This window comes from Rhinolophus sinicus, chromosome 3 (genome assembly GCF_057876585.1).
Source record: "Rhinolophus sinicus isolate RSI-liver-muscle chromosome 3, RSI-T2T, whole genome shotgun sequence".
Taxonomy (NCBI): Eukaryota; Metazoa; Chordata; class Mammalia; order Chiroptera; family Rhinolophidae; genus Rhinolophus; species Rhinolophus sinicus.
This window is the reverse complement of record NC_142503.1, coordinates 6745259-6762627: the sequence shown is the minus strand read 5'-3', so window position 1 is coordinate 6762627 and position 17369 is coordinate 6745259. Positions and strand designations below refer to the sequence as shown.

The 17369-nt window shown below is 47.2% G+C and overlaps 1 protein-coding gene across 4 annotated transcripts in view; it reads right to left on the bottom strand.

Annotated features, from left to right (window-relative positions):
- Window positions 1-17369, bottom strand: part of ANKRD33B (ankyrin repeat domain 33B) — a 68143-nt gene that overhangs the window by 15047 nt on the left and 35727 nt on the right. For all 4 annotated transcript variants that reach the window (XM_088796432.1, XM_019746028.3, XM_074329074.2 and 1 more), the window contains one exon: window positions 12677-12806. In XM_088796432.1, the coding sequence (XP_088652558.1) occupies window positions 12677-12806 (130 nt within the window). The remainder of the gene's footprint in view (window positions 1-12676; window positions 12807-17369) is intronic.

Genomic DNA, 17369 nt, shown 5'->3' with positions numbered 1-17369 from the left:
TCTGCCATGGCTCAGAAGTGCCTCTCTCTCTCTCTCTCTCTCTCTCTCTCTCCCTCCCTCCCTCCTTCCCTTCCTCCCTCCCTCCCTACTTCCCTCCCTCCCTCCCTCCCTCCCTCCCTCTCTCACACACAGTGTTGCTACCAGCACCATCAGCCAGAAACCTAAGCAGGTGAGAATATTCATTTGAGAATATAGATGTCCCCCCTTTGTCGCATTGCACTTCCAAAAGTGCACTGGTTTTCCACTCATTCTGACCCTCGCAGGTAGGGTGAGAAAGGAGAACATGTAAAAAGCAGCATTCCCAGGGTTCTCCGGGCTCACCTCCAGGAAGCCAAAGTGCAGAGGGAGAGTTGCTCAAACAGAGCTGGGCCACAAAGACACGCTATTGGATCAAATGTCTGTGCTGCCTGCTGCCCACTGGCCGTACTGCCTAAGTCCTTGTGTGAAATGCCACGCCGCCCTCCCCCACTCCCGTCCCCTAGAGCAGGGTCCCAGCCTTGGATCTAGTGACGTTGGGGCGCGACTGTTCTCCGTGGTGGGGTGTCCTGTGCACTGTAGGGTGTTAGCAGCACCCCTGGTCTCCAACCACTAGATGCCAGTAGCAACCACACTCCTCCTGCCCAAGTGTGACAACCAAAAATGTGTCCCTCCAGTGTCCAAATCGCCCCGTTGAGAAGCACTGCCCTGGAGGCTAGACTTCATTTCAGGACCAACCACACCAAGACAGCTTCCTCTCTTCCTCACCTTCACCCTGCCCCCAACCGCCCACCCGGCAGGCCCCCTCTCAGCTGCCATCTCCATCCTGGCCCTGCTGGTGGCGGCTAACCTACCCTGAGGCGTGGCAGCAGGCTGCGGAAGCTCTGCTCGGCCCAGGTGGCCGTTCTGGGTGTCCCCTGGTCTCCATCCTTGCACACTGAAGAGCCAGCTCTCTGAAATGCCCCCAATCAGCCCCCCACAAACATGTGCCTTTGGAACCCCACTGTCAGAGTTGCAGGTAGGGGCCTCCTGGGCATTGCAGTGCCCTCTCTGTCCTTAACTGGGTACCACTCCCTCCCCCCAGGGAGGCCTGTGCACCGCGGAGAAGCCCCAACCACGAGGCTCCTTCCTGGTTGCTTTCAGGAAGGGCACTGGGTGAGATTTGGGAAGTGTCAGGACGTGAGGCCTCCTCCTTGGGTGACAGCCTGGAGACACAGGTGCTTCCCAAGGCTCTCTCGTCTACTGAGAAGGCGGAGTGAGCTGAGGCCCACAGCACAGCGGCATGCGGAGAATCCCCACGTCCCTGCAATGGCGGCGAACTCTCCTGCACCTCGGCTCACCCAGGCCAGCCAGTGCCACCCAACATTAACTCCTCCCATGGCAGCCTGCAGACGCGGTCCTCCCTTCATACCCGCACCCAGACAGAGGCTGGGACCCAGTTTCCTTCCTTGAGGGGTGCACAGACACTGTGGGCTGCTGCCCAAGCATATCAAATCTTTCTCATCAACTTCCAGGTTAAAAACAAACAAGCAACAAACATGAGAGTGCAGACTCTTCTAGAAGCATTGTTTGCTTACCATTGATTTCAGCCCATCTCTTGAACTTACTGCAAAAATTAAAAGGTGAACCGTAGCTTTTCTGGGAGAGAAACACGGACTAATATGACTGTGTTGTGAGATTAACAAGCCAGAAACAAACGGGTGTGAGCCTCCAGCCCTGACTCACAGCTTCCAACCAGCAGCGGATGCTTTTGCCTCATGTACACCACTTGGCCCTCTGATGTCACTTACAGTGCCGGGGGAGGGCAGAATGCTAGCAGTCAGTGCCCAAAACAGCTTAATTGCTCTAAATGGTGCGGGGACAGGGTCCTTTGGTCTTAGTTAGGTTTGTTGTCCAGCTAAACGCTCTGTGGCACCCGTCAGTTAGAGTTAGTGAAACAAATTGCAATTCATTTAGAGCCATTTCTTTAAAAACGTGAAAGAGCGTATCTGTCTCAATTTTCAGCACGATGTCCTTAGCACTGATATATTCTGAACACTTTGAACAGGCGAGGAGAGGAAAAATGGAAAACCCACAAAGCAAATGGCCCATTATACATACAGATCTGTTCTGCATATTATGTTGAGCTCAGAAAACCAACACGTGGTCAACTCATTCTGACTACAGGCATGAGCTTCCAATGACATGAAATCACTCCTGGCTCCCCACCGACTTTCCCAGGATGGCAGAATAATACCTCTTACCACACAGGGGACCTCATTCAAGGAAATCAGGGTGGATCCGATGCTTCCAAGAATGTGTAGATATTATTAACCTTTCTTCTTAGAAACCATGACAATTAACCAAAAGGAGCTTTCCTTTTCTTTAGTAAGATAGATAGATGATAGATAGATGATAGATAGATAGATAGATAGATAGATAGATAGATAGATAGATAGATAGATGATACACAGACAGACAGATACAGGTGGATAAAACAGTCTTCCACGCATCACAGAACCCAAGCATGCACCATATTGAAATCTAGTTTAAGCCCAGTCCAACTTAGATTAGACCTTACTGAATAGGATTTCCTAAAGTCCTCAGAGGAAGCCCTTTTAAAGGGTGAGCTCATCACACAGACGCCAAGAACACCGTCCCCTCCAATGAGCTTTACCTGCCTAAGAGAGACATAAGGGACCCAAGGAATAAGAATTCCGGATGAAATAGCTTCAGTGGGGAGATTAAACAACAGTGTAGAAAGAGAGCTTAGTACTGAACAGACGGAGCTCTGGAACACCCAAGTTCAAGTTCCCGACTTGCCACTTAAAATCTGGGAGACCCTGGGAAGATGAGTCACCTTCACTGAGTCTCTGTTGCATTTGGAAAGTGGGAGATACTGTCAACCTTACAAGTGTGAAAATTATAGGAGATACTGTGTGGATTGTGCCCAGAGAGTAACAGGCACAGAGTAGGAGGGAGGGGAGAGTAACTTCACAACAGAGAAACCTGGCTGGCAGGCACAGCCTCAGCCAGGCGCTCAAGGTCAACATCAGCAGTGACAAGCCACACAGACAGCCTGCACTGACAAAGCACTTTGCTTGACTGCACTTCCGTCAGGCCCCTCGACCTACCCCTAGGCCCATGTGTGCACCACCTTGTAAAATCCAGCTTTAGCAAAACCCCTGCTGAGTCAGTTTCACCAGAGCCTCCACCCCTGGTATCTGATCAAGCTCCTCCTCCCCCATCGTCCCCAGGTGACGACTCACCACCCTGACTTGTCTCCAGCAACAATCATGTGGGTCACGTTAGCCAGAGCCCCTCCCCCTGATGTTTCCTCTTCATTGTCATATACGGACCCCACCCTGCTCCTGGGCCACAGGTCCCCACTTTTCCTTGGTGCATTTGGAGCTGAATCCAATCTCGCTCTCCCACTGCAACATCCCACTGCAGTGGTCCCTACAACCTATCGAGACGTTCCTGAATAATGTCTACCTTCATATCTGTAACAAAGGTCATCGTGTATTTTTTTCTTTAACTGTACCCTTGATATGACGTGATGAGAATGGCACTTTCCTCAGTGGTCCTCCTCCCAAAACCCTGTAATTCCAGTCTAATCATAAGAAAAACATCAGACAAACCCCAACTGAGGGACGTTCTACAAACTACCTGACATCCCCCAAACTGTTAAAGTCATAAAGTCTGAGCAACTGTCACAGCCAAGGAGCCTAAGGGGACATGACAACTAACTGGAATGTGGGATCCTGGAACAGAAAAAGGGCATTAAGAAAAAACCGAGGAGGTCAGAATAAAGAATGGACTTGATTTAGTAATAAAAATGCATCAATATTGATTCATTCATTGTGCCGAATGTATCACCCTAATGTAAGATCCTACCAACAGGGAAAACTGGGTGCAGAATGTACAGGGATTCTCTGGAGAATTTTTGCAGTTTCTATAAGTCTAAACGATTCCAAAATCAAAGTATATTTTACGAAAGGGGGATCTAACTTAGGGCCACTCGACAAGAGTGCAAGGTAAGGACGATGACTCTTGGCTGGCTACCGGGTGTAGGTCCTCTCCACGCTGTCCCCAAGCCTTACCAGTGGTTGGGGGAGCTCATGCAATGGACAGAAGATGGCGGCCAGGTCCCCAGGAGCACCGGTGGATGGGAGTGGCTGACTCAGGCACTCCAGAAGAAGTGAATGGACATGCCTTGGTGATTGGCTGAGCCAAGTAACCAAAAGAGAAAAGCCAAAGATGACCCCTGCTACCACCACAGCCCCGGTGTCTGGTTCTGCTTTGGATGCTGATGGCAACTTCGTTAAGTGTATGGGGTAGAAATCCATGGCACCCAAGCTTGACTGGATTCTCAACCCAGCCCAACAACACTTCTGTGTTTCCCCTTGACTCTCCCACAAGCCCCACATGGGAAATTTTAAACTTTCCCACTCTTAAGTCACCTGCCTCACAGCAAGCCCTTCTCCCAGGAGATGACGCACATCCTACTTCACAGAGGGAACAGAAACCACAAGAAAGGAACCCCCTCAACTTTCCCCCATCACCCCATAAACTTCCCATCCACAAGCAGTCCCTCCTCCTTCCCTCCTATTGAAAAGCAAGGGTCAAGATGCCAATCTCTACCCTCTAGTGCTTGTGCGTCCAATTACTTCCTCTTTCTCTTCAACCTCTCCTTCCTTGCACTTCCCTCAGATTGCATTAATGGCCCAACGTCTTCACCTTGTTCTTTACCATGTGATTTCAAAGTTCTTCCATCAAGAACTGGGACATTTGCCGGTGGGCTGCAAGCAGAAGTTTGAAATGCACTAACTGGACTGGACTCCCGCTCATGCGTATGTCTCAGCTATCTGCCTAGGAACATGCCCAGGCTAACTCAGTGGTCCCAGGGAGAGGGTGAGAAGTGCATGGGGAAGAGCTGCCCCAGCTGCAGAACCCAAGCACACCTCAGAACAGGGTCCATCTCACCACCAAACATGAGCAAAGGTTGTCCAGATGAGTCGATCCCCAGCCCGTACTCAGACGCATGAACGATACACATATTTTAGAGTCTGGGGTTTGTTTGCTATGCATCACCATGATGATATGCACGCTCAAGGGTCTCCCATCTTAATATATATATATATGACTATCCATTCATGTTGCCATAACGACCTACCGCAGACTGGGTGTCTCAAACAACAAACATTGCTCACAGTTCTTTCTGGAGGCTGGGAAATCCAGGCCAGCAGATTCAGTGAAGGTCTGTTTCTTGGTTCATAAATAGCCGTCTGCTGGCTGGGTCCTCACATGGTAAAGGGTGAGGGAGCACTCTGGGATCTCTTATAAGGGCACTAATTCCATTCATGAGGGCTCTACCCTCGTGACCTAATCACCTTGGAAAAGCCCCACCTCCTAATACCATCACTTGGGGATTCGTATTCAACATATGAGTTTGAAGGGGGGTATATACATCCAGTCCACTGCAGTGACCAATAATAACTCCTGTTGGCCTGTCATTGCCCTCCAGCCACCCACCATCAAGCATGTGACTCCTTTTCCGTCTAACTCCCAGCGTCATCTACTCTCATTCTTGCTGCTTACATTCCCCTAATTCTCCTGAAACTCCCTCCAACAGTCCCCAGTGACCATCTTGTAGCAACACCCAGTGGTTACTAGTCAGTTTTCATCTTACTTGACATCTTCACAGCATTTACCACTTGTCTCTTCCATCCTTTTTAAAACACACTCTTTCCGCAGATATCCTGAAAGCTGACCCTTCTGATTCCCCTCCTGTCCATCTGGCCACTCCTTCTCAGTTTTCGTTATGAGCTCCTCGGTTCTCTCCTTCCTGAAACGCTGCTATTCCCCGGGTGCATGGCTAAGCCTGCTGGTCACCCTGTAAACTGTCCCTTGGTGATCCCATCCACTCTCATGGATCCAGTATGACCTTAAAACTCCCACATCACTTATCTCTAACTCGGTCTCTCTTCCTGAGTTTCGTAACTAAATATCTGTCTACTAGATGTTTCATCTTAGGCATCCCACAAACAAACTCCACACACGTTTCTCCCAAACCTGCCCCTCTCTCCCACGTTCCTGATACAGTGGTGAACACCAACAATTACCTCGGGGCCCAAACCAGAAGTCTGGGCTTTGTCTCCAGCTCCCCCTCCACCCGCTTTCCCCATCCAAGCTATCATGGAGTTTTGCCAACCCCACCTCTTAAATATCAGCCAAACCTGTCCTGTTTCTCCTTCCCAACCTCTACTCCCCAACCCGGGCCACCACATCCCAACTGGGGTACAGCACCTCTCCTATCTGTCCCCTATCCCATTTCTGCCCCTCCATCCATTCTCCACATGACCACCACAATAACTTAAAGAAACTCTTCTGACCAACACAACTACCACTTAAAACCCTTCATGGTTTCAACTCTTTAGATAAACTCTTCAATGAGCTAGCTCCTTTTTATCTGGGCCTGCTCTCTACAGGGCAACAGACTGTGCTACCCCAAAATGTGCAGCTTTGGCCTAAGGAGTATGTTAAGCGGAAGGCAATTAAGGAAAAGCAGATACAAGAAAAGCTCCCTGCCCTCCCCCATAATTTATTTTACTTAATTTTTAAAAAATTTCCCGCCAGTTTTATTGAGATATAATTAACATATAGCACTGTATATGTTTAAGGTGTACAGCACAATGATTTGACTCACATATATTGTGAAATGATCACCACAATAAGTTTAGGTAACATCCATGATCTCATATAGGTACCAAAAAAAGAAGAGGAAAGAAATGTAAGGGTTGTTTTCCCCCCTGTGGTGAGAACTCTTAGGATCTACTCTCTCAAAACATTAAATTTTCAAAGCTCTCTCTCCTTCCCACTCTACCAAGGATGAGAGTTAATCACTGGAGACAACTTTAGACATTATCAGCCTGGAGATGGCACCAGAGCAATCTACATAACAAACTTCACTAACTAGCCCTTATCCTAGTTGACCACCCATGGAAGCTTAAAACTGTTTCCATTTGTCCTGTCATTTCTCCACAAATGTATTGTTCTTTGTGGAAGATGCCACGTAAGCTGGAGTTCTAAGCCCCCTCCCTGAGTTACTAATTTTTCCCTCAGGACAGGTATACGTGTTTACAAAGGTCTGGTTTTCTCTTGCTAATCTGTCTTTTATTACAGGGGTCTCAGTCAAGAACTCAGAAGGATGGGGGAAGATTATTTTTCCTCCCCTAAATCCCCTCTTCACCGTCAGCTCTTACCCCAAAGCCCTTCCACTCTCCTTTGCAATCACTCACCTCTCCTTTCAACTCACCTGTGTGCCATGCTTTTTCTAACCTAGTGGCCTTTGCACACGCTAGTTCCTATCGGGACACTCTCCTTTCCCTTTTACAGTTACCTGATGAGCCATCCTTCTGATGCAAGCTCTTCCCTGGTCCCTAAGAGTGGATTAGGCACCACAGCCATGATGTCCCATGGTCCACCCTCCCAGGTGACAGCCACCACCCTCGTGGCCCTGCTCATGAGTCCAATTCACTGCAAGTTCAATAAATATTTAGTCAATGAAAAGGCTAAAGGCTTCCTGCTTCTCTCTTGGAAAAAGTACACTTATCAAAAAGGATCAAAAAGGTTGCTCATTATCAAGCTATAACCCACATTATCTAAGACTAAATGGCCAACGCAATTGTTAACTGTTGATTCATTTAACATTTTATTGAGTAGCAATTCTGGGCTAAGATTCTTTATTGTTTCCTCCTTTATTCAAAGAAAGGAAACACAATAAACCCGTACTGCTCTGAAAATGGAAAAATGGTAACAGAATTTGGGTTGTCTGAAGATTTGACTGGTTTCACGCCAGGTACTCAAAACGGAGTTTTCCAAACCAGGCCAGTAGAGGGAAGTGTTGCTTTGGGAAATATCACATCCCAACAGCACTGCAAGGAGACTAATGCTGTGGTGAGCCAGAAAGGCTCTGAAAATGGGTTTACGGGAAAAGGCGAGGGAATGTGAGGAAACCTCAGGGATTTACCAAGTTCTAATTTCTGAAGTGAAAGCGTAGAAACTAAGGAAAAGGAAATCACTTCAAAAAACCATAAAAATCACAATGAAGTCAGACGGAAATCATGATTATGGCTGGTGATAAGAAGATAAGATAAGGGGGCGGGGGGGGGGGGGGGCTCACACAGTGTGAGGGATATAAATGATAAACGTCTAAGTTTTGCTTTGTCTTGTGCACCTGAAACTAATTAAAAAAAAAAAAAAAAGACATAGAGTGGCTGAATAATAGATTAACAAAAAAAAAAAAAAAAGAAGATAAGATAAATAACATGAAGAAACATGTATCCCTGGCTCCTGGCCAGGTGGTAAATTCTCTTCTGAAGTGAGACCGTCTGCAAATCCAGGTCAGAGCTGGGTCTTGCACAGGCAGACAGAGCCCACCATGGCCACCCCTGGGAGCCTCACTGCCACTGCGTCCCCAGCAGCGGGCCGTGAATAGCTCCAGGCTGGCTGGCTCTCAATGCACTTCCTTCAGAATTTTTTTTTTTTTTTTAAGATTTTATTGAAGAAGGGGAACAGGACTTTATTGGAGAACAGTATTTCCAGGACTTTGTTTCCAAGTCAAGTTGTCCTTTCAATCTTAGCTGTGGAGGGTGCTATTCAGCTTCAAGTTGTTGTCCTTTCAGTCTTAGTTGTGGAGCGCGCAGCTCAGCTCCAGGTCCAGTTGCCGTTGCTAGTTGCAGGGGACACAGCCCACCATCCCTTGCGGGAGTTGAACCGGCAACCTTGTGGTTGAGAGGATGCGCTCCAACCAACTGAGCCATCCAGGAGCTCAGCGGCAGCTCAGCTCAAGGTGCCATGTTCAATCTTAGTTGCAGGGAGCGGAGGCCACCATCCCTTGCGGGACTCGAGGAATTGAACTGGCAACCTTGTGGTTGAGAGCCCACTGGCCCATGTGGGAATCGAACCGGCAGCCTTCGGAGTTAGGAGCACCGAGCTCCAATCGCCTGGGCCACCGGGCCGGCCCACCTTCAGAATTTTTAAAGTAAGTTCGAGGAATAACAAGTTTTAACGATGCACTAGAGGTTACTTATACCCAAGTGACTTAGTATTCTCACTAGTTAGAAAAAAGAGCCCTTCGGTTTCCTCACTGCACCACACTCTGGCCGCTCTGTTAAAGAGGAACAAGGACCAGAGAAAGTAAACGCATAACTCCATCCCTGGGACTTAGTCTTCATTGCTTTGGCTATCTTATTTTCTATTTTATTTTTGTTAGGAGAGGGATGATAGAAATTGAAATTCCTAGCTGAATGAGATTTAGGGATTATTTGAGGATTTATTGTCATATATTCTCTCCGTGGCAAGGCCTAATACAGATTTGGCCATATTTTTATTATGCATTAAGTAGCCAAGGAAGTTAAACTTTGTAGAGAACACGTGACAGTCAGATCAAGGCCTTTGCATCCTAGTTTATTCTCACAAATGCTGAGTGAGTCCTGCAGAAAGCCAGAACTTGCAACTCTCAAACATCCAACGCAGTTGCTGTCGCCAATTATATTAACATGTGGGTGCTTTAACATTCTCCTTAACCACACAGATTCTGGGGGCTAATGTCAGATGAGGTTGTTCCACCTGGCCTGCCAGCCACTTGTTTTGGCATGGGGCACGTGACCTGGCCATGAGATGTAAACGAAACCCTGCTGGAGGCGTCTGGAAATGTGGATCCATCTTAGAGAATAAAACAAGACAGGGGTTTGCTCCTCCTTCCTGAGGCCTGCATGTGGCACCGTGAAGCCATGAGTGGAGCTGCCATGAGCTTGGATAGAAGGGAAAGGTCCAGAGCATTTCTGAGAAGCTGGCCACAGGTCCTGACATCAGGAAGCCGCCCAATGAAGCAACCCTCCACGTATGGCCCTCAGACATGTCATGTTGCAAAAGGCCATATCCTCATTGTTGAAGTCCTGTTTTGTTGGGTCGTCAGTAAATCGCACCCAATAATATCGTAACAGATCTAGTGAGAATCAGCAAGTGGCATAAAAACAAATTGATGAATTAAAAAAAAAAGAATAAAGTCCCCAGATCTTGGGATAAAGGGATAGAAAAGAAAAAAAAAATGATGAAAGGAAGTTATAAAATGGGGAGCAGTTGATCTAATCTACACCTATGAGGAACCCTGACAAGAGAGAACAAACAAGGCAGACAGCATTCAAAGAGGTAACAGAAAAGTGTTCCTAAGATGAGAATATAAAGTCTAACAAACACAGAGAGAGGGACCTGACGTACATGACAGTGAGGTTTCTTGGGTCCTCTTTGTGCATTTGTTGGTTTTCAATGTCAAGGATGGAGACAGGAGATTTCCAAGTCTAAGGAAGGCCAGAGTATCAACAAAGACACAAAGAGCAGGCAGGACACAGATTATTCCTCTGCAACAGTAAATGAAAAAAACAGACAAATTGTAATTCCTGTGTGAATACAAAATGAAAACGTTTTCAAAGAAACAAACACTTCAGAAAGTACCTGTGGGTATTAAACCACAACGACTGTCCCTACCACATGAAGAGCACTGATCAATCAATACGAAAGCCGTCTCCTTCCCATCCAGTATCCTGTTCACACTCAGGGCCATGTCCACGGACTCCGCTCTCAGGACTCCTGGTCCCCCCATCTGTACTCTAGCATGGACCCCCCCATCTGTGCTCTAGCACGGACCCCCGTCTGTACTCTAGCACAGACTCGAGTTTGGAGCTCCACACTCACCACCCGCCATCGAGCCCTCTGAGCTGTCTCAGTATTTCAAAGACATGAGCACAAATGGAAACTTTTCCGCTTAGCATCACCCCCTATCCGGGAGGCAGAAAGCCATGCCAGACTCCACCTGTCCTCCATCGTCCACATCACAACCACGAGACCTGAGCTTTCTGCCCGGCTGCACTTGGCTCCTTCTCTGCCTCTGAAACTGCCTCTGGGCCCACCAGGATCATTTGACCTTGCCAGCACACACCCAGCCTCATGCCACTCCAACGCGTTCTCTCACGTTGTACCTAGACCCTTAATAATCTAGTCCCTGCCTCCGCATGGGGCCACCTCTCACCTCTCCTAGGCACACCAGACCTACAGCCACACTGAGCTACACTGTTGCTAAGATGCACCAGGCCCCCTCTTAGCCCCGTGGCTTTGCGACACATCAGTTGAACCAGCCTGCCTCTGACTTCTTCACCACCCTGTTCAAACCCCCTCTTCCACAACCCCTGTCTTACACCACCAGGCTAGGTGGGGTGTTGTCATTCCACGGCACCCAGGGCACCCTCCATCAGATCCATCAGAGAGCTCCTTAGCATTATGCAAGGGCAGGACTGCCCTTTACTTTCACACCGTTGACCCCATTCCTGGCAGTGGGAGGTGACGTATGGTGAGCCCATGCTCACGCAATGCCCGCCTCATGATAGCCTTCCTTTTACAGTGTTGCAGCTCAGGAAGCTATGCAACACCCTGCTTTCAAAGCCTGGCAAACCTCCTGGAGGAAAAACTTCACGCCCTGAAACGTGATAAAGTGAACATGTGTTAACACAGCCCCAACCCCTCTCTAGGGTAGGGGGCTTCCTCACTTGTGCATCTTGATGGAAAAGCAGTGTGCAAGCCTGCTTCCCATTACAGGGAATGAAATCGCCGGACGCTGGCTTCTCCAGCCTTCCCCAGCTCAGAGTCAGTCACGCTGGCTTTGGCACAGGGGCTTGTCATGCAAGACAGAACAGGCAGGTATTTCTCGGGGGGGCAGTGGTGGACGTCGGCTTTCCAGAATCAACGTGCAGGGTGATTGGGGGCGTCTTCTCCAGCCTCCCTGCTCTGACCAAGTCAGATGCTCAACCACTCCCGACAACGTGAGGTGCTGCATTCCTTCAACAAACCAACGCCTGTCCTTCCCAACTCAGCCAGATGCAGCTTCTTTGCAACTGAGAACCTGAGTTATGCAATGGGTGTCCTTTTGAAAGCCAAGAATTTTGAAAGCGGTCAGTTAAAAAACCGGTTAATACCACGGTTACAAATCAAGGGTGGTCCCAAAGGGACAAGCGTGGGTGTCACGTTTGTCTCAATGTCCAAAGGCAACTCTGGAAGAGGACAGCCACAGTGCACTTGGCATTGTTGGTGGAAGTAGCACCTCTTGCAATGCGCACCTGGGCAGAAGGACACTGAGTGGGACACACATTCAGGCTCTCTCACAAACAGTCCCACCTCGTTCCACAGACACTCCCAGCACGGAGCTCCTGGCTCTTCTTCACATCTACAGGCAAAGTGCAAGGTGGCCTTGCAAATGGGTCTACTTTAATACTTTATCTCTCACTAATACACAGTCATGTCTCTTCTGCCAGTGAGTTTCCCAGTACCTTTCTGTCCCCATCTCTGGAACGGGGGGTGCGATGCTCTATGTGAAATGATGACGAGGCTGGATTTCTGGAGCAGTTCTAGAGTTAGACCTGCCCAATACTGACTTTTGCACGAGTGGGTAAACTGTCCCAAATGCAGAGAATGTGCAAGCACACCCACCAGCCTTTTCTTGAACCTCTTAGCAGCAGAACAAGATTTCTGGTCAATTTCCGCCCTTGCATTAATGTCACGAGCAGAGATGGTGTGACCCCCGCCCTCCACACACACACACGCACACACTGCCTGGCAGCTGCTCTCTGGCCCCAGCTCTGGGAGGGGAGGATAAACTGGCTCTTACCTGCCTGTGCGGCTGTGATTAGGGCCGTGTTCCCCTCGCTGTCTTGCCAGTTGACGTCCACGTGGGGACACTCTGCTAAGACCACCACAGTATCCACAAAGCCGTGGTAGCAGGCGACAATAAGGGCAGTCTAGAAAGAGAGAGGGAAGCGGGTCAGAGGGCAGAGCCCAAGCATGGTCACTGCACAGCCAGGGGCACCCACTGCCCGGGGGTGTGCACAGAGGACCCTGAGCCAGCTGTCTGTTCGTGCTCAGATGTTCCTGGGGCGCTGACTGCCAGTGAGGCGCTGTGCCCAGGAGAGACCAGGGAAGCAAGACCCCTGCCCTCAGGCGCTGGAGCGTGGACTGCAGGCCCGACATGTAAGGAAGTGACGCTAACAAAATAGCCGGGTAAGGGAGGTGGTGGAGGGCAAGGCAGCGTGGCTCAGTCTCAAATAGGGTGCTGGTGGGCTCACCGAGGAGACAGTGGGAAGATGGGAAGGAGGTGAGGGAAGAAGCCAAGGAGACAAGGAGGGGATGCCCAGGCAGAGGACATGGCTGGCCACCCGGGGACCAGAAGGAAGTCAAGGAAGCAATAGACCCTTGGAGGCCAGGATGGTCTGGGCAGTCAGTTGCCAATTGTCTACGTGACTGGCTGTTGGGTGGGAAATAGATTCCAGGAGACCAGAGTGCGAGCAGACAGACCAGCTGGGGGTGCGATATCATAAAAAGTAAGTATTTGGTCTTTGTCCCCAGTTCCAGGCACAGAGCTCCTCAAACCCTTGGAATGCACTTTTATATGCTAATGAGGTAACTCAAGGCAGGGGGACTAGTATCTAGAAAAAACTACCCTGTGATTAAAGGGTTAGATCTTCCAGGAGAAAGGGGCTCGAGATTGAGTTCAGTCAGCAATGGCCAATGATTTAATACCGTGTGTCCCCAAAAATAAGATCTAGCTGGACCATCGGCTCTAATGTGTCTCTTGGAGCAAAAATTAATATAAGACCCAGTCTTATTTTAATATAAGACCAGGCACAATATAATATAATGTAATATAATATAATATAATATAATATAATATAATATAATAGCAGGTCTAATATTAATTTTTGCTCCAAAAGACGCATTAGAACTAATGGTCTGGCTAAGTCTTATTTTCGGGGAAACACAGTAGCTAGAGCAAATCATGCCTACCTAGTGAAAACTCCACAAAAAACCCCTAAACAACGGGGTCTAGGGAGCTTCTGGGTTGGTGACCGTATCAGGATGCTGGGAGGGTGGTGTACCCAGAAAAGTGGGAGCCCTGAACCCCTTCCCATAGCTTGTCCTGTGCATCTCTTCCATTTGGCTCTTCCTGAGCTGCAGCCTTTGTAATAAACCAGTAATAGTAAGTAAAGTGCTTTCCTGAGTTCTGTGAGTCACTCGAGCAAATTACCCATCCTGAGGTGGGGCTGTGGGAAGCCCCCAACTTTACAGCCAGCTGGTCAGAAGGTGGTCCCTGGGCTGAGACTGGCGTCTGCAGTGGGGACAGTCTTGTGGGACTGAGCCCTTAACTTGCGAGGTCTGTGCTGATTCCCGGGAGTTGATGTGGGAAATGACATGGATTTGGTGTCAGAAAAAAAGAGACACCACAGGGGACTCCTGCCGATGCCACGCAGGGGGTGATGACAAGTCATCTACAAAGCAGGTAGCAGGCCCTCACTGGAACCCCCTCCCACCTTCCATGCTGGCACTCCTATCTCAGACTTCCAGCCTCCAGAACTGGGAGAAATAAATTTCTGTTGTTGATAAGCTAGCATTTCACTGCATTTTGTTACAGCTGCCTCATCTAAGACACCTCGTAACAAACGACAATAATCCACAGCTCAGGTTCACATCCTCCCACACATGGATTCAGTGAGATGCTAAAATTCAACCAGGGGAAGACTCTCAGATCCAGCGGTTAATTATCACGTGACTCTGAGCACTGCCGGCCACGCCCATGCTTCAGTTCAGAGCAATTCCACGCGGCCCAACCCTATTTTTACCATATTTTTAATAAGAATGTAATTTTTCATGGAACAAGGAGATGGCATGGACAACCCCACCTGCTTATCTCAATAAGGCTCCTAGTTGCTTTCCCAAAAGAGTATTAAATCATAAATATTAGAGTTTTTAAAGTTTTAGAGAATACCAATTTTTTTTAAACACTGACAGCCACAGTGCAGTGTAAGGAACTCTAATTTTGTGACTATAGTCAAGGCTCTTTAATATGCTCCAATTTATGCATTCTTTGAAATAGGTCATTCCATCCATAGAGGGAAATGTCTCACAATAATTTAATTTTAAAGAGAAAAGGGCATAAAGTGAGCCCAGGCCAATTCTACTTACGAGCTGCTTAGGCTTTCAGTCTCTCGGATAACCAGAGCTCACTGCCTCTAGTATCACTTCGTTCTCCCAGCTAACCTGCTGCACAAATGGTCTGGACACTTGAGATTGCACCCGGCACGCACGAAAATCTCATTTTGAGCTTCTCTAGATGAAGTATTTCTTAAGCATTCTATAATTTCCTGACATAAATAAGGCATGTTGAACATAATGTAAACTCTTCCTTTTTACATAATTACACAAGCTCATAATTTATTACAGAAAACAATCTGAAAACAGAGAAGAAAAACACCGACACACACACACACACACACACACACACACACACACTTTCTTTAAACCACAGAATAGGATTATTGGCTATAAGTTTCAGTGAGGAATGTATCAGCATCATCTTTCAACGTCAATAAAAATACTTCTACAGTAATAGTTCCAGCATGGGTGGAGGGTTGTAATCTATGCATGCAGAATTATAGTTATTTAATGAATCCCTTGGACACTGGGATTGTTTCCCTTTTTCTCTATTATGAGTAAAACCTGCAATAAAAATCCCCTAGATCTAATGCTTTGTGCATATCACTCCTTATTTTCTCAGAACACATTCTCAGAAGTAGTATTTCTGGGTTAAAAGAGATAGTTAGAAAGCTTTGAACACATACTGCAAACCTGTCCTTGAAAAACATCTCAAAGGGCATCCAACCTTTACTTACAGACGGCAGGTTTTTAAAAGGAAGAATTTCCACCTTCTGAAGGACCCGGCTCTTGGCTCAGCCTCCGCTCTCTCTTTGGGGATCCCCCTCACCTCCGCTCCCTGCTACCCCAACCCACTGAGGGGGTCTGTTGTGGAACCACAGCCCCTCCCGACGACCTATGGTAAGACCCCCAAATGCGCATGAGGCCTGTACTGATAGTGCCTTGGAAATCTTAGCATAAACTTAAGTCAGAAATGAAGATTATCAACAAAAACAAACAAACAAAAAAGATACTAAATTTGAGGGCGCAAGATAAAATGGTATCAGACCCAGAACTGGAAACATCTAGTCTTCCCACAGAGACTTACTATTAAAAATCATCCCTTTATATGCCCTGCCTCCCAGGGTCTGCTCCAAAAGTTGGACTTTCCTTCCCATCGTTAAAACTAGTGTTTAGCCATAGCTTAAACTCTGCTTTAGCTGGAGTGTGTTGGTGCTCCCCTACAGGAAGGTGGAAGAGGAGGTAACTTTGGCAACCCCTGACCATGGTCTCAAAAAAGACTGTAACGAAAGACTTGTCTTCTGAAAGAAAACCAATAAAATGCACCTAAGCCGTCAAAAAGAAACAAATAAATAAATAAATCACAAAGCCAAATATCATCCACTTGCTGCATCAACAGTAGCCCACTTGCAGATGGCTCCCTTGCAGAAGCCGCAAATAGTTTGCTTTTTAAACTACCAGCAAAATGTTCATGAAAATAAAATAATATTATTAAGAAAAAATAAGTAATCTACCTGCAAATGGAAGCTCCCATTTAGAGGTTAGCTAGAAATTCTAGGCCCTCGAAACACAAGCCTAGTTTTCAAGTTCTACACCATAGAAAAGACAGAGCAACAACAATAAAATGAGCTGAGATATTTCTGCTTAAAAAATTGTAAGGGTTTGCCTTCCTGAAACAAAATGCTTATATTAACCCATCGATTCCACCGGCAGAGGTTTTTCTCCCACCTGCATTTTTTTTCTGTGTGAATAACAAGATCATCATAGTTCTTTTTCTTTGAGAATTACCAGCCTACAGTTCTAACCAAATGTTATTAAATTTCCAATGTGAATTTACTTATACTGTATTTTATGTCATTTATTAAATTTTAAAATGCAAAAGAAAAAATTGTAAGGCCTTGTACATCAAAAAATAAACAAACCAAAACCCCATTCCTTGCAGGAAGGATGAGCTAACACCAAGATTCTAATAAGATCACTTATTATATTAACAGATTAAAGGGACGGGGGGAAAGGAAGAAAGGTGATCATCATCTAAGTGGGTTAGAGCTCTCAACACACACACAGACGGGGAGAGAGAGAGATAATGCATAGAAAACACCTAAAATGATTACACCAAAATATTAAGAATAATAACCTCTGCAGAGGCGTGGCAACAGGAGGTGTGTGATGGTTAATTTTATGTGTTTTAATTTTACATGTACCCAGATATTTGGTCAAACATTATTCTAAATGGTACTGTGAAGGTATTTTTAAGATAAGATTAACATGTAAACCAGTACACGCTGAGTGTAGCAGATTGTTCTCCATGATGGGGTGAGCCTTATCCAACCAGTTAAAGACCTGAATCGATCAAAGACTGACCTCCCCTGAGC